This window comes from Lacerta agilis, chromosome 9 (assembly GCF_009819535.1).
Source record: "Lacerta agilis isolate rLacAgi1 chromosome 9, rLacAgi1.pri, whole genome shotgun sequence".
In the NCBI taxonomy this organism is placed as follows: domain Eukaryota; kingdom Metazoa; phylum Chordata; class Lepidosauria; order Squamata; family Lacertidae; genus Lacerta; species Lacerta agilis.
The window spans coordinates 17,568,336-17,586,066 of record NC_046320.1 but is presented as its reverse complement, the minus strand read 5'-3'; the positions used below and the strand labels follow the sequence as shown (position 1 = coordinate 17,586,066).

At 39.4% G+C, this 17,731-nt stretch overlaps 1 protein-coding gene across 9 annotated transcripts in view; it reads left to right on the top strand.

The window, feature by feature from the left end:
* FRYL (FRY like transcription coactivator) overlaps positions 1 to 17,731 on the top strand; it is a 114,175-nt gene that overhangs the window by 63,187 nt on the left and 33,257 nt on the right. For all 9 annotated transcript variants that reach the window (XM_033159636.1, XM_033159640.1, XM_033159635.1 and 6 more), the window contains 18 exons: positions 174 to 231; positions 1,272 to 1,363; positions 2,296 to 2,468; positions 4,747 to 4,907; positions 5,628 to 5,738; positions 6,183 to 6,337; positions 6,461 to 6,560; positions 6,805 to 6,973; positions 8,064 to 8,323; positions 9,289 to 9,429; positions 10,773 to 10,941; positions 11,628 to 11,712; positions 12,002 to 12,114; positions 13,171 to 13,321; positions 14,607 to 14,710; positions 15,355 to 15,540; positions 16,683 to 16,884; positions 17,448 to 17,569. In XM_033159636.1, the coding sequence (XP_033015527.1) occupies positions 174 to 231; positions 1,272 to 1,363; positions 2,296 to 2,468; positions 4,747 to 4,907; positions 5,628 to 5,738; positions 6,183 to 6,337; positions 6,461 to 6,560; positions 6,805 to 6,973; positions 8,064 to 8,323; positions 9,289 to 9,429; positions 10,773 to 10,941; positions 11,628 to 11,712; positions 12,002 to 12,114; positions 13,171 to 13,321; positions 14,607 to 14,710; positions 15,355 to 15,540; positions 16,683 to 16,884; positions 17,448 to 17,569 (2,552 nt within the window). The remainder of the gene's footprint in view (positions 1 to 173; positions 232 to 1,271; positions 1,364 to 2,295; positions 2,469 to 4,746; positions 4,908 to 5,627; positions 5,739 to 6,182; positions 6,338 to 6,460; positions 6,561 to 6,804; positions 6,974 to 8,063; positions 8,324 to 9,288; positions 9,430 to 10,772; positions 10,942 to 11,627; positions 11,713 to 12,001; positions 12,115 to 13,170; positions 13,322 to 14,606; positions 14,711 to 15,354; positions 15,541 to 16,682; positions 16,885 to 17,447; positions 17,570 to 17,731) is intronic.

The window sequence follows — 17,731 nt, the reverse complement described above, 5'->3', positions numbered from 1 at the left end:
CAACAGATATATAGATATAGATAGATATGTTCCTAAAGTTACCATAAGTGAATTTAAACACATGTATCAAAGCATAAACTGATATCTGAATATGCTTGCTTGTAATATTTGGAGACATACCGGTAATTACTGATTTTACAGTATTCTCATGATGATTTGTAATTTTCTTCCAGGGAATTAATAGAAGAGTTGCATCCTATAATTAAAGAAGCACTTGAAAGAAGGCCAGAGGTAATCATAAAATCATAGAATTGTAGAATTGGAAGGGACCCCAAGGGTCATTTTGTCCAGCTCCCTGCAATGCAGGAATCTCAGCTAAAGCATCCATGACAGATGGCCATCCAACCTCTGCTTAAAAACCTCAAAGGAAGGAGAGTCCACAACCTCCTGGGGGAGACTGTTCCACTGTCGAACAGTTCTTACTGTCAGAAAGTTTTTCCATATGTTTACTCAGAATCTCTTCTCTTTTAACTTGAAGCCATTGGTTCGAGTCCTACCCTCCAGAGCAGGAGAAAACAAGCTTGCTTATGACATTTTACATGGAGTTATGCATCCATACACAAAGCAGATGTTTGAATGTGGCTTGAGTTTTCTTCATTTGCACAGCAGGGACAAGTTGTATGCTTAAGGAAAACTCAAATATCCTGTTCACTTGAGTGACAGACATTGCTATTCTTATTTTTACTACATGTCACAGTTGAGGCTGTTGTGATGATTGTGTAGTAACTACATAATTTGGGTGCATTTCTGCTATATGACTTTTGAGCTCTTGAGAGTTCTGCATCAGGAACTTTGATTGAAAATCTCCCTTTAACACTTTTCCAAGAGAGGAGCTGTGCACAGTATCTATTTCCCATGTGCTATTTGTTGGATGAGCTTAAGATAAATACTTCCTTGGACATGTTTGAGTTTTGTTGGATTTATAATTATTGTGCCACCCTCTTTGTCAATAGTTTCATGCTAAACGTTAAAAAGTATTATCTGAACATATCTTGGAAACCTAGTAGCAAATATAAGCAGACATATCTAGTCGTTCTGGTGGTATAAAAAACACGTTGCGAAATAGCTTATTGCTTTGAAATTCTAATGCCAGGAAACAGCAATATCAAGGAAAGATTGCAATTGTCAACATAGTGCTTCATTTAGTTTGTCTTCATCCAGCTAGGAAATAAATGCACCAAATGGCATATTATCTAAAACAGGTGCTTTGAAGCTTTCTGTCTTATTCAGTTGTAATTTAACTGTGCTGCTCTATTTATCTTTCTTGACAGAACATGAAACGGCGCAGGCGTCGAGATATTTTACGTGTACAGCTTGTACGGATATTTGAACTGTTGGCAGATGCTGGTGTCATTAGTCACAGGTAAGCACAAAGTTTCTGAACAAGATTCTGCCAAATGCGGCTGGGTTTAGCTGCAGTACTAACATGTTGCAAAGTGAAGCCCAAAGCTACCTGGGGCATTTGGGTGCAGGGAGGATACCTTCCTCTCTTTACATGAATGTGTGTGTGTGTGTGTGTGTGAGAGAGAGAGAGAGAGAGAGAGAGCGCAGAGCATAGGTATAGGTGTGGAATGGGCAAGTGTCAAAGTTGCATATACCTTCAGTGTACGAAGCAATATATATACATCCCATGTCTATTAGTATCTCATGCAGGTAAGATGAAATCAAGTGAGATTTGAGCTCCCCCAAGTGGTTGAAGGCAGAAATCACTGTTAAAGTTAAAGAAGCTTTTCTGTGTTCCATTGCCCTTTAAGATCAGTTTTTATTTCTGCCTTCACCTGGGTGGTTGTATAGTGACTGTGTTATATTGGTCCTGTGTGTGCCTCAACCCTTCTCATTTTCCCAACATTTTTTCTAGCTTTTTTTTTTAAGCCTATACAGTGGTACCCCATGTTACACATGCGATCCGTTGCGGATCGCGCTACGTAACGCGGGCATGCTTAACATGAACGCCCTGGGGGAGAAAACAAAAAACCTGGATGTTCGCGCGTTTTGTGCTTCTGCGCATGCGTGAAGTGCACAGAATGCTTCTGTGCACCTGCATGTTGTGCGCACTCCTGGGAGGACTTCCGGGTCGCGGAGGTCTGTAAGTCAAACGTACGCAACTCGAGGCAAAAATGACATCTGAATGGCTTTAGTTGCAGAGGTGCTATATAGCATCAGCAGTGCAGCTCAAAGATTTCCTACTAAATGCTGTCTCTCAGAAAACTTTTTCTGAAACTTTGGGGATGTTAACAATTACAGAAGACTGTGTTTTCATATGTATATCTTGTAATTTTCATGTTTTATTTATAGTGCAAGTGGTGGCCTTGATAATGAAACACATTCCCTCAACAACACTTTATTGGAGTATGTGGATCTAACAAGGCAACTCCTAGAAGCAGAAAATGAAAAGGACTCTGACACACTGAAAGATATCCGATGCCATTTTAGTGCCTTAGTGGCAAATATCATTCAGAATGTTCCAGGTATTCAGAAAAGGTTTAATATTGATTCCATTTTAGTACATCAAGCCGAAATAAAGGTCATGCTCATAAGTAATTGTGCTTTTATTTCTACATTTGAGGAGTGTGCTAATAATAAAAATTTATTGTAAAAATCTTGCTTTTCCAAGTTTACTATATTTTAAAATTATCCATTCCAGTTCAGCTTTCCATTGGTTGCATTCCCATGTAGTGATAAATTAAGAACCTTGGTTTAATAAACCATGGTTTGCGCTGATGCGTGAAGCCCAGTCACTTCTCCCATTGCTTCACACAAGTTAGGAAGACGATACTTTGTATTACAGCCAAACCTGGGATAGTGGCTTATTTGTCTCTAACAAACCAAAATTCATTAGCCAGCAATGAATACTGATTTAAGGCTGGCTAGCAATCCTCGCTTGCTAAGGGGAAACAAACTGCAATCCCAGGTTTGCGTGATGGGTCAGGTGGTGAAGTTCTTTTAGGAAACAGGTAACGAATTAATAAATATACTAAAACTGTTGAACGTTGCAGGGTTCTAAACCAGTAAACACACAGCTACTTTTTAACTTCAGTTGCTTACATTCAGTTAATATTCTTCACTTAGATGTTACAGGTTTCTAAACTAGATAACAAATGCTTATCTTATTGAGAGTTATTTTGCTTCAGTTCGTTAACTTAGTTGTTGCGCTGTTACAGCTTAATACTTTGACAGAAAGTACCAGCTTGTTTAAGAACCAATTTCCCAAGCTTCTCCCGGTCACACTCCTGAGGTATTTCTAGCAGTATAACAGACCCAGGGGATCACCACACCCTGCTTAACTTGCTTGGGATTATTTTATTTCTGGAAGATCATTCCCATTCAGATTGAAATGAGACCCAAGTAGAACTGTGTCCTCACAGCTCTACTTCCCCTTGCTCAAACTCAGCTGTGCAGTTAACTCCTGTCTGAATGCTCTCACAAGACACTAGACACTTATCTTGCAATCTAATAGGGTTGCCATATTTCAAACAGTGACAATCTGGACAGTAAAGTTGTTTGTTTGGCCAAAGTTGTTGAGCTATTTTTCATTTTGGTCAAATTGATGGACTTTTTTGGCAACATTGCAATAAATAAATAAATAAATAAATAAATAGATAGATGCTGTTTTGAGCTGTTTTTATGGGAAAACGGCAAAACACCACTGCTGACAATAGTCTGGATTTTCCCAGATATTTTGCTGGTTACTTCCCAGATAATGGTGCTGATTGCAGTACAGTGGTACCTCGGTTTTTGAACGTCTCTGTTGACGAACATTTCGGTTTTCGAATGCCGTAAACCCGGAAGTAAATGCTTCCGTTTTCGAACTTGCCTCAGAAGTCATGCGGCTTCTGCTGAGTATACATGTTATTTTTCTCAATTTTCTCCATTAAATTTGCAAACCGCCCTTTTGCGCCTTGGTTTTCAAACGTTTCGGAACTCGAATGGTCTTCCAGAATGGATTACGTTTGAAAACCAAGGTACTACTGTATTCCGGGTATGTCCAGGAAATTCCAGACATATGGCAACCCTAAATCTAAGCTCAGTGACTCCTTTCTCTGGCTGTAGATATTCTCCTCAGAGGGGATGTTACACATATATCCAAACCATCTGTCTTCTTTCCAACCGTTTCTCTATCTGAGCATTCTCTTAGAAACTGCTGCTTTTATTTTGCTGTCTCCACCCCCCTTTGGCTTGGTAGCCAATCAGAGAGAGGCTCCATCATTCTGGCCGAGTTCTGAGGTTCTGAGGACCAGGCTCTGATCTAGCTCAGCTATCCGTCACAAATGCCTTACAGCTGTGTTGGACGATGGGAGTTAGCATTCAAGACCAAGGCTTGCCGCCGATTACTGTTAGATGCAAACAAGGCCCTAGAAAAGGCATAGCTACAATTGCTGCCACAGTGTTTGCATTCAATGAAAGTGTAAAGACAGTAGGCACTCATTTTTCAAGTCAACTGAAAGGCATTTTGTTCCTTGTCTTCATCTATATATTTAACTTCTCCATTCTCTCCTGAGGTTGCACATTGTAAAGATATGTCCGTTTATCTATCTCTTGGGGAAGGAATGTTACATTTTTGCATAGAGCAGTCTAAGGCACAGCTTTGATTTGATGACAGTAAAGAATAGAAGGCAACCCTGGTTAAGAGAGTTCACCTTTACATTTGTTCATTTCTTAAAAGACAAGCTACTTTTTTATCTATCGTTGGTATATTTGGTTTATGTAGAAGGATTTTTGTTTTGTTCATCTGTGTTGCTTTTGTAGTTCACCAGAGAAGAAGCGTCTTTCCACAGCAGAGTCTCCGACACAGCCTCTTTATGTTGTTCAGTCACTGGGCAGGACCTTTCAGCATCATGTTTACTCCTCTGGACAGATACAGTGATAGAAACATGCAAATAAACAGACATCAGTACTGTGCATTAAAGGTAACACTCTTAAGAACATATTTTACCAACATATATTTACTAATAGTGATATTTCATCAGCTGCCATATCGTTAGCTTTGATTTCAAGATTGTGATGGCCTGCAATTGCACCTAAAACATTAATGTTGCCATATGTTTGTAGTTGCTGCAACTTTCCTCAGGCAGCAGTTGCACGAAATGACAAGGATCCATCATTGTTCTAGAGAATCAGCCTTCTGTGTTCATAGTTTAATGTTCTCAACTTACACGGAAAAAGAATATTTCACTTGGAATAAATCCAGAGGGTTGTCTACTCAGAATAGACTCATTGAAATTACTGGACTCAAGTTAGTAATTCCAGTAGGTCTACTCTGAGTAGGACTAATATTAGCTACACCTGGGGTTGCCATATTTCAAGAGGTAAAAATCTGGACACAGAAAGTTGATGAGCTTTTTTAGGACAATCATCTGATAGCCCCACTGCCACACCCAACCTGACCATGCCAGAGCCAGAGCCCAGGCCAACAGAGCCAGAGCTGCTTGCATACTTTATTTTATTTTTAACCCCGAATCCAGGACATTTGCTTTAAAATGTAAAATTCCCCCGGGATGGGCATGTAGGATCCTCAAAAGAGGACATGTCCAGGAATTCCCAGACATTTGGCAACCCTATTACAACCCTAGTTTGTTTGTTTTTTAAAGTAAAACAATAATAACCTCTTTTATCCCATTTCTTTAAAGGCTATGTCTGCTGTACTTTGTTGTGGCCCTGTTGCAGATAATGTAGGTCTCTCATCAGACGGCTATTTGTATAAATGGCTGGATAATATTTTGGATTCGCAGGATAAGAAGGTAATGTATAAGCATCAGTGACCTTTAAACGAGTGGTTTGTAGTCAGATAATCTGTGGCTGAGATTTCAGGAACCTGCAAAATGTATAGTTCCTTCTCTTGCCACACTAAAATTAGTCCGGCAAATTTAAAGATGAGTTGACCTCTCTACCATCTCAGATCTGCTAAGAGGGTTTAAAAAACAATGGAGCGGGTGTCAGCTATAATATATTAATGTAAAAGTTAACATCTTTACAATATCAATTCATCTAACCTCTGACTTGACATTGGAAAAGGCAAAATGCTTTTGTAAATTAATTCCAGAAACCTTTATTATCAGTCTGCTATTTTTTTACAAGCTTTACTGCTGGAAATGGGTAGATAAAAAATTTCTGTAGTTCTTGTTCAGTTAATAACTTTAAAATGTTTGTTGCAACTCTTGAGTTTTTTATTGTATTGTTTTTAGGTTCATCAGCTTGGCTGTGAAGCAGTTATGTTGCTGTTGGAACTCAACCCTGACCAGAGTAACCTCATGTATTGGGCTGTAGATCGCTGTTATACAGGCTCTAAGCGGGTAGCAGCTGGATGCTTTAAAGCCATAGCCAGTGTATTCCAAAACAGGTATTAGATAAAGTTCGGGGGGGGGGGGGGAATCAGTTAAGATGGTTGTTATTATTTTTTAAATGTTATTTGCTTGTTCATTTTAAGCATCTCAAGGTGGTTTGTGTTTCATTTTCTTTACAGGGATTACCAATGTGACACAGTTACTCTTCTCAATCTTATATTATTTAAAGCAGCTGACTCTTCTAGGGCTATCTACGAAGTTGCTATGCAGCTCTTACAGGTTTGTATGAAAGGATTTTAGAAAATTAAGATCTGTAATTAAGATCTGATTATTTGTCATATTGTTGCATAATGTTAACATGGTAACATATATCAGTATTCCAACCCCCACCTAATACAAGTTGGCGATGTCCTATTGGTATTCTGTGAATGAACAATGACTTAGATGTTTATTGTTTAAAATAATATTCTTCGTGGTTGAATTAATTTCCCAAGACAATTTTTTGTACCTCTGATTTTTCTAGATTTTAGAGCCGAAGATGTTTCGCTATGCTCATAAACTTGAGGTTCAAAGAACAGATGGGATATTGGGCCAGCCTTCGCCTTTGCCACATTTGTATTCTGTGTCCTATTATCAACTTTCTGAAGAATTAGCAAGGACATACCCAGAATTAACACTTGCAATATTTTCAGGTATATTGGAACATTTGCTGATGCTAGGGGGTTTGTTTTTAGGAAACATTAAACTTATCTGAATACATTTTACTGTGCTTTCAAGCTCTCTTTGACTTTCTTTATTGTTAACAGCAGTCTTATTGATTTCTGATAGCATAGCACAGTCCTAATTGTGTATTATTTTAGTTGTAGTCATTGGCCTGCTTTGAAGTGAAACACATGCCTCGTCTTAACAAGCAAGATAAGATTTGAGGATTTTCCCTTTGGTCTCTAATTGGTATTTGGCTTTGAGCAAAGGCAGGAAATAAAGATTCGAAGGAGTGAGAGTGCACCAAAAATTTCCCTTATTTCAGTGTTTCCTACCTTCAATCTGTAAGGAGTATCAAATCCTGACACTCAAGAAGGAAGGCTTTTAATGGTAACACTAATTATTCCTTTTGCCCATGTGCACAGCCCCTTGGATCACCCTGTTTCATGCAGTTTGGGAAACTTATTATAGACTTTTGGTTTAATTGTGGGTCACAGAAAGGAGCTGTGTGTATGATCAAATGCTTTGTTATACAGTGGTACCTCGGGTTAAGAACTTAATTGGTTCCGGAGGTCCGTTCTTAACCTGAAACTGTTCCTAACCTGAAGCACCACTTTAGCTAATGGGACCTCCTGCTGCCGCTGCGCCACCAGAGCACAATTTCTGTTCTTGTCCTGAAGCAAAGTTCTTAATCTGAAGCGTTATTTCTGGGTTAGCGGAGTATGTAACCTGAAGCGTATGTAACCTGAGGTACCACTGTATCTCTCAGCTTGTTAAGTCAATGTTTGATTGCCTAAAGCAGAGCCCTTGTACTTTCCCACTGGTTTTTCACAACTGCCTTTTCTCTCTAGAGGCAGGAATTCATACAAATGAGAGGGACCACACCTTTTTTCATATGACCATGACAGTTGATCTAACCTCCTACCAGTATGAGTAAAGCACATAATTCTCCTTACTGCTTTTGTTCAGTATAGTAGCTCACATTTTTCAACACGGGTTTCTGCAGCTAAGAAAACCAACAAAAAATGCATCTTTTCTCATAACACACAGATTTGTTTATCTTTTAATTATTGAATATAGAGGTAAGCCAGAGAATTCAAATGGCACACCCCTCTGGAAGACAGGTGATGCTACACTATCTGCTACCGTGGATGAATAATATTGAATTGGTGGATCTGAAACCTTTGCCCACAATTCGGCGACAAGATGAAGATGAAGAGGAGTCCTTGAAAGATAGAGAGCTGATGGTGAACAGCAGGCGCTGGCTAAGAGGCGAAGGTTGGGGATCACCACAGGCTTCTGCTTTGGTTTTAAACAACCTCATGTATATGACAGCAAAGGTAAACTAAAGGGTTGGGTCTTAAGTGGATTTTCCATTTTGAGGTGATACAGTTACTAGTAGGAATGCTAGTACAGTACTAGATACTGAACTTTGCTATGTAACTCAAATCACTGATGTTTCACACTTTCGATTGCAAAATTGTTCTAAAAGTTATAGAGGAGTCGCAATAGGCTAAAACTTACTTTGAGAAAGTTCATTAGTATATCATAGTGCTGCTAATTTGCATGGTGAGCTATCTCCTAGTGGTTCAAGCATAGGTGGCCCATCCTTCCACCTAAACCACCATACACGATTTCTTCCTCCATCTAAGACAAGTTGACTGCTCAGGAGCACATCTAGCTTGTCTGGGCTAAGCTTCAATTTGTTTGCCTTCATCTAGATTCAGAACATGAATTTAGATAGAAAGGGTGGGGAGATAAGCAGAGATACGCTTTTGCATGCACACCCCATTCTTGTGCTACCCTTTTGCTGCTGTCTTCTCAGTGTGCCAAATTATGCCAGAACTTTTTCAGTTGAACCATCATTTCCAGTTTCATTCACACTGAAAAAACTGGTTACCAGCTTTGGAACGTGCCAGAAACTATCATTATGGTTTGAAGTTGATTTGAATGCTACAAGAAAGCTATGGTTATCTGAAGATTCCTGGGTTTAATTGTGGTGCACTGAGAAGGAAGGGCAGAAGAAGTTATGTGCGCAGGAACAAGGCTCAGGCTTGGAAGGCAGGATGGGGCAAACAATGACAAAGTGAAAATTAACACACTTAATACTGACGGTTGTTTGCTAAACACGCTTCACAGTCCTAGAAATGTTTGTGGGTTTAAGTTGCTTAAATAAAGCTTATGGTTTCTTTTACTGTTGACTTTGAAACATATCTCATAGTAAATTGTTTTCACACACACACACACATATATGAATGAGATTGTTGAACTTGATGGAAATGAATGTCTCAACATTGTTTTCTAGTATGGTGATGAAGTGGCATGGTCAGAAATCGAGAACGTCTGGATTACTCTAGCAGACAGTTGGCCAAAGAATCTGAAAATAATTCTGCATTTTTTGATCAGCATTTGTGGAGTGAACAGTGAACCCAGCCTCTTGCCTTACGTAAGTGACACTGAAGCTCTTTGTTATGTCCCTGTTTCACTTAAGAATAACTTCTAAGGGATAATTTTTGACAGAGAACAGCTGGGTTCAAATCTGTACTTGACCAAAGCTCACCTTCAGGTAGTTTCTCTCTCACACATAGTCCAATCTCCCTCGTATAGTGGTTGTAAAAATAAAATGGGATAACTCCATGTAGACCACATTGAGCCCTTTTGGGGAGGAGAAAAATACTTCCAGAATGTTTTTTCCTTTATGAGAATGTAATCCATAACCCTTTGAAGTCAATTACAAAATTGCCATTGATTGCCCCTTCCATGAAATATTGCAGTACAGCATCAAAGGCTGAAATAATGTTTGCATATAACATTTTAAAACTAAGTGTACTAATAATATTCAATCACTTTGATGTAAAGAAGGAATCTTTGATATTGATTATACGTCTGGAGTTTTATTTAGGTTATCGTTCTTATTTTGTGCTCTTTATATTGAACACATCCTTTAGTATTAAAGAGAATGAAGAATATTCACTTGCTATAAGATGTTTTAAGACAAGGGAGATTAACATTTTGGGGGCTAATGGCCACATTGACCCAGGGGCAACCCTTGGGGGAGTCACGTGTAAAAGCGGACAAGTCACGTCTTCTACACTTTGTAAAATCATTGTTTTTCAATCTTAATTTCAGTTTTAAAACATTTTTCTTCTTCTTTAAAGTTTAACGCAGAATTTTTTTGGGGGGAGGGTCTTAGGTGCAGTCACAAGAGCCTTTTGGCATCACAGAATCGCAGCAAGGGATCTGCAGGTGTAGTCAGTAAAATAAAAATAAAAATGGGAGGACTGGAGTCCCCCAAAAAACTTTTGGCATCAAAGTGAAGGACCTAGAGGAGCAGTCAGTAAAACATGGGGGAAAAAGAAATGCAATGAGCATATTTAAGGGATGCTTGGAAGCTCATAAAAACTTATTGGGGCATCACAGGAGCGGTCTGTAAAAAATAAAGTTAATTTGATGTTTTTTATTTTGAAAAATGGAATTTGGAGACCACAAAAAATTAGGCATCATAGGAGGGAACCTACTGGTGAAATCAATAACTTAACACCCTAGAATAATTACAGTGTCATCTTAGGGGGCTTCTGGGGGGCACAAAACCTTTTCAGGGGCAAGATGTATCCCCCAGGCCATAAGTTTGCCACCCCTGATTTAAGAGCTATGTGCGTTGCTGGGGGAGTATTTTTGTTTTGTTTTATGTAATTTGACTGTCAATATAAAAAATAAATGCTATCCTAACTTAATATTTAAACACAAGCAATGTCAGATATCATGTTTAGTGATTTGTTTGAATGGCAGGTGAAGAAAGTCATTGTTTACCTGGGTAGAGATAAAACCATGCAGCTTTTGGAAGAGCTGGTAACTGAGCTGCAGCTTACTGATCCAGTAAGTTCTGGAGTCACTCATATGGATAACCCACCATATTATCGCATCACTTCCAGTTACAAAATCCCTTCTGTCACCTCAGGTGAGGGTATGAATTTAACCAGTCATTTGCTGTACTTAAGTGGATATATTTGGGATTGATTGATTGATTGATTGATTTTTTTTAAAATCAGAATTGTTAAATACCTGTGTTATGAACAATGGAGGGGAAATACTTGTTTGGGGAGGAGTTTGGGTGACATGAATAGTTTACCTGGTGCTGCCTCCCTCACCATTTAAAAGAAATGGGGAAGGGAGAAGAGGAGCTCTAGATGCAGCGCTATTTCAAAATAATGTTTGGAAGCTTTGATAGATCAATGACAAAAGAGCAGTTAAGCACTGGCTCTTCTCTTCGTCCCTAAAAATATGTATTTAAAATTCAGGAATATGGCCACTGAAAGTATTTATTGCATTTATTTGCAAGCCCAGTCGCAAACTGTTTGGTGAAACTCATTTCAATTTCAAAGGTTTGCCATGTTATATTGTGCCCTGGGGAAGGCGGTGTGTGTATGTGTGGGGGGGATTTCAAGAAAAACAAATCCAAAGCACATCTGGGGGTGCACATCTAGCTGCATGGCTCCTTGCCTCTTTCATTTGCACAGGTTTGATAAGTACAGTTCATATGCAGATCAAAACAAAGTAATAGGTCAGGATGTTTAAGTAACTTCCATAATTCATGTACATCTCATAAGTTTTTCATCCTAAATACGCTGTTGCTTAAAATTTCAGGAACCACTTCCAGTAGCAATACAATGGTGGCGCCCACTGATGGTAATCCTGACATTAAGCATGCAAAAGATAGCATTGATGAAAAGTAAGTAGTACCTCAAAGAATAACAGTACTGGGAATTGGAATACAAATAAGCCATTTTTATTACCAAAAATGTAGCCAGTCAAGGCAGAGGTTTTTTTTTTTTAAAAAATGGTTTATTGCGGGTCCCTTAGTAGAACGTGGAGGCTGAAGGGGGATGGGAGTAAGTTATGAGACATAACGTTGAATAATTATGTATATTATATACCAACCTTGAACAAAAAATGACAGTGCAACGTTTTAAGAAACAAATGTATATCTCTAGTTGACACCATTATTTTTATTCCTTTAGCTATGTACATCTAGATATCTACAGTGGACTAAACAGCAATCTGAATCGCCAACACCACAGGCTAGAATCTCGTTATAGCAGCAGTTCTGGAGGATCATATGAAGAAGAGAAAAGTAAAAAAAAATTTTTTTAACAGTCTCCTTAGTAATGCTTGCTTTAATTACGTATATGAACAGCATCAGCTGAAAGAGTTTATGGCAAAAATTGTTGTTTTTGCTGGATCCAGACACAGGGCATTCCTCTGATAGGGATGACACCTCCCCCTGGCAGTGACAGGCAGGGTTCTAAACAGCCTTCTGCCACTTCTCCCGGGGGGAAGAGCCTCTTTCCTCACCAGACCAATCCTGTCTATGGTTGGAGCAGGTTGAGTACAACTTACTCTTTAGTAAAAGGGATGCTGGTGGCGCCGTGGTCTAAACCACTGAGCCTCTTGGGCTTGCCGATCAGAAGGTTGGCGGTTTGAATCGGCATGGCGGGGTGAGCTCCCGTTGCTCTGTCCCAGTTACTGCCAACCTAGCAGTTCAAAAGCACGCCAGTGCAAATACATAAATAGGTACCACTGTGGTGGGAAGGTAAACGGTGTTTCCATGTACTTTGGTTTCCGTCACAGTGTTCCGTTGCACCAGAAGTGGTTTAGTCATGCTGGCCACATGACCTGGAAAGCTGTCTGTGGACAAATGGCAACTCCCTTGGCCTGAAAAGCGAGATGAGCATTGCACCCCATGGTTGTCGTTGACCCGACTTAACCATCCAGGGTTCCTTTACCTTTACCTTTTTTTTACTCTTTTGTGCAAAGCCATTGGAATCATTATTTTTTATTGTCCTGTTGTTGAATGTACGGATTTTCTTCCTGTGACATTTTTATATTTCTCTTGTTTGCTTGTGAGTGGGTTCTTTTTTCATCAGTGTGAGGCTTTCATGGTAATAGCTTCCAGAAACATGTGGGAACATCATTCCGTGCGATCAGTGCAGAACATATAATAGGTTTTTGTGTGGTGGTGGGGAGAGAGACGGTAATGTATGAAGCAACTTTTGGAATGCAGAACAGTATTGGGAATTGTATGGAATGCAAGGGTACTACATGCATATTTGAAAAGAACATGTTTCTGCTAACATGAATGCATTAAACTGAACTCAATATTCAACTATAAAATGAATACTTTTGATAGGCGATTCAATGCCACTGTACTCAAACTGGCGGCTGAAAGTGATGGAGCACAATGAAGGAGAGCCTTTACCATTTCCACCTTCAGGGGGCTGTTGGTCACCACTGGTAGATTATTTGCCTGAAACAACCTCCCCAGGCATGTCTCTACATAGGTAAGTAATAAAAGTAAATGGAAACAATGCAAGTTTCTTTTCATATTCAGCGTGCATGTCACAATTGCCCCTTCCCCAAGAGATGGGAAGATGCCTTGCACAGGAGGAATGGTTAGTATCCAATATTTTAAATTATGGTCTTTGTAGGGGAAAAGTTTCAACCCATGCTTCTTGAGTCTCTCTGCCTTTGGGGGCACATTGCCACAGTAGTAGTAGTAGTAGTGGTGGTAGTAGTAGTAGTAGTAGCAGCAGCAGCAGCAATAGTAATTTATGACTTAAACCCTGCCCATCTGGGCGGCTTCCAGAAAAATATTAAAGATACAATAAAAAACCAAACATTTAAAACTTCCCTAAACAGGGCTGCCTTCAGATGTCTTCTAAAAGCCAGATAGTTGTTTATTTCCTTTACATCTGATGGGAAGGTGTTCCCCAGGGCAGGCGCCACGACTGAGAAGTTCTATTTTCCAAAGCAGAGGGCCTATTGTCTTGTTACTAACTTGGGGAAATCTCACCCAGGAAGACTCTCAGGTTGCAGGTGGTTCCTCAGCTTCGAATGGCTTTCTGCAATGAGGCCTTTTGCTCTAACTTTTGTTTTCCCAAAAGCATGGTGGAAGAAAAAAATTCGGGTTAACCTGTCCTTTGACAAAGCTAGGTCTGAATTCTTGTCAATCAACAACTATTAATCATGATAGAACCTTCATGTTCAGAGTTATTGGTACTTCTGTGTACTCATTCCTAGGTCTGTACAGCATGAGAGAACCCCATAATTATTCACCTGAGAGGACTTCCCAAATGCATCTGCCTAACCCCTGTTGGAAACAATCCCCTTGTTCTGATTCTGGGTGGATTTTTGGTCTATTTTTGCAGGGCTGCTCTTAGCGTTAAGATGTTAGTGACCACCAACATTCTGAGTATCCCTCCTGTCTGAAAGAGTAGTAACAATAGTTGTGTACTAAACCTACCTTTACAAGTTCTGTATTGCGTCGGCACTGAACATGATCAGAAAAATGAATTCAGATTTCCTTCCTAAATATAAGCAGTTAAGCTGTGGCATGGTCATATTAAGGCATACTTCATATTCAGATTATGTCTATATCATAACTAATACATTTAAAGTCAATTTTCCTGAAAGAATCAGATTCGTTTTGACTGGTGGTAACTTTATATGAAATAGTAATAATGTAACTAGACTACTATCAAAATTTCATTTAAAAGTATTGCATCTTAAAAAGAAACTACTTCCGCATTCTGTTCTTTTAACCTTACTCATTGTTTTTGCTTGTAGGTGTAACATAGCAGTGATTTTGTTGACTGACTTGATAATTGACCACAGTGTGAAGGTTGACTGGGGAACCTACCTGCACCTCTTGCTTCATGCAGTTTTTATAGGTAATGACATCTTTATTAAACTGAGAGACAATGTTAGCTCGTCGTTTTGTGCTCTTGCCTTTTAATCACTACAAAAGAGGTGGCTTATCTATGTTAAAGTAAGACAACTTTGGCAATCGGAGGTAAAGCACAAATTTTGAAATAGAGTAGCCAAGGGTCACAAGGGGAGAACTCTTGTTTTTTATATTGCATAAAAATATTTGTAGTTTGAAAACACATATTTATAACTCCTGCGTATTGTACACATTATAACAGGGGTGGCCAACTCCCAAGAGACTGTGATCTACTCACAGAGTTAAAAAAAAGTGGCAGTGATCTACCCCCTTTTTGGGGGGTTCGGGTCAAAGTTGTCGAGTTTTTTCAGGAGGAGGGAAAATGTTGAGTTTTTTTAGGGGAGCCACAGTTGTTCAGCTTCTTTGGGGAAAGCCAGTGATCTACTGGTAGATCACGATCTACCTGTTGGACATGCCTGCATTATAATAATGAATGAGAGATTATAGACATCACTGACTTTCCCCCAAAATGGTAGACCTCTGATATGTTTAGTGTAGCAAACTTGCATTTAAATTACAATAGTACAAAAGTTCATAAGGGTGATGTCATTGTTGCTGTGGTACATCTGACATTAACTTTATTGCTTACAGGACTTGATCACCACCATCCTGAAGTATATGAACACTGTAAACGCCTCCTATTGCATTTATTGATAGCGATGGGCTCTAACAGTAATGTCCAGTCTGTGGCTTCTGTCCTTCTCAGGAACAGGGAGTTTAATGAACCCCGGGTGCTCACTGTCAAACAAACAGCACATTTGGATTACATATTCACAGGTACATTAAAGGAATTAAATATTTCTGAAGAAATAATGCAACATTATGTAATGAGGTTAAAGTGTTATACTGTCAACAACAACATACACTTTAGCCACTGGGGGGGGGGGAGCTATTTCACAGCCGGTGCATAGCTGGTTGATGAAGGTGCATTATCCGTTAAGAAGGGATAATACCTCTGGTGGGGGACATTGCTCCTTCTAGGGTTTGCCCACCTTTGGTCCGCTCCCTGCACTCAGCTCTCACCTGTGGCTTCTAGAAGCTGTCAGCATGCGACAGCGGCCACACCCTGGAAAACGGCTTTGACTGGCCGGCTAAACCAGGTGGAAGTAGCCGATGGGTCTCAAACCTTCAGTGAGATAGGGACTTCCTCTTCATCAGAAGACAGGCTCTGGCACATTGAGCAGATGAGACCAACAGTGGATCCAATGGTCAAGAAGGTGGTTTCTGCACATGCTGTAGAGGGAAGTGAGGAGCAGATAGGTCTTGTCAACCGAGGAAGGAAATGAGCCTAGGCTGTATGCCCCTCTTTCTCCTCTTTTCCTCCTGCACAGTGGAGAGAGGCTTGGAAGCATTCGCCTCCAAAACAGATTACTGTAATTTTGTTCCTGCAGAATGGATCAGGGTGAGAGCAACGTGCAAAGCATGTATAGGCTGGTACCAAATCAGGGGAGAAGATCTCTCTCCAGACCTCTCCAAGGCTTCGTAATATCCCCACCAGTTGGGCACTCTCTATTACTTTCCAGCAGATGGCAGCACTTTGTCATACAATATAATCACAAAGAGTAGTTGATCTCATGAAAATATTTGGTTTTGTTGTTTCCATTTTTATTAAATTGCACTTCTAACATCTGTTAGTAACAACTTGTGAAGACGCATTGTTATGCTCAGAAATTCCCTGACCGATAAGATTAAATCCTGCTAGTGCCGAATTCCTGCTTTTATAAATACTGTTTTGCTGTTTTTGTGTTTCTTTCTGTTTATATGACACTGATTTATTGTTTTCTGTTGTATTTTTGTATCTCTTTTAGAGATTTTTAAATAATAAACTGCTAAAAATGCTTTCAATTGAATGAATAAATAAAGAAGATCTTGACTGCCATTTTACTGTATGGGAACTCATTTTTTCTTTCTATAATTAGGTGTTAATGATTTTATACCGGATCACCAGCCCTCCCCAATGACAGACTCAGGGCTCAGTTCAAGTTCTACCTCTTCTAGCATCAGTTTAGGAAATACCAGTGCTGCCATTTCTCATATGCATAGCACCATCCTCAGTGAAGTTGACATTTCAGGGGAGCAAGAGGAGAAAATGAAATCACTTATGGAGTTTATTACTTCAAGGTAACATTTAAATGTCAGCTTCTGTTATTTATCTGTATGAAAATACAAGCATGCTATGTTTTCAGTCCCATTGTGAATGTAAAGAGAAAAAGGCAAATAGGCTTGTGCTTTAACATCAGAGCTTTCAGGAGGTACATTATGGTTTAAAGCTCTTGCATTGAGTAGTGATCAGTTTGGCTAGCCATATCTTGCATACTTATGCTATTAGAAAGCTACTAAGTATACTATATATTTCATAAATAAAGCCCTTCATAGTGTTGCTTTTTTGGGCAACCTTGCTGGTATGTTTCCCCACCTTGAATTTCTCATACTATCTTAGAATTCTGTTCTTCTCCGAAGTGTTAGTACCAAAAATATGCCAGGCGGTGTTTAGAAATGTCGCAGTATCATTTCTGACAAGAAGGCTTTACACGTCTTCAGAATTGCTGTATACTTGTTAACAGCCACTACATTTTATATTGGAAAATGCTTGTGGGTAAAAGGGGAAGCTTTCCATCTTTATGCTGAGTGTTCCTAATATTTCTGAGAAATGAGATTTGGGCTTGGTTATTTGTTACTCCTAGGAAACGAGGACCACTTTGGAACCACGAAGATGTTTCAGCAAAGAATCCAAGCATAAAGAGCGCCGAGCAGTTAACTGTATTCTTAAAGCATGTTGTTTCTGCATTTAAACAGTCAAGTTCAGGTATGGTTGAAAAAGTTGAAGTATGGTACAGTATTCAGTAAATTCAGTAAAAGAACATTCCTTAAAAAATAAATACTGTACAGCTCCTATATAAGAAAATGTTCGTGATATATGTTCAGATATACAGTCGTACCTTGTTTTGTGACTGGATCTGTTCTGGAG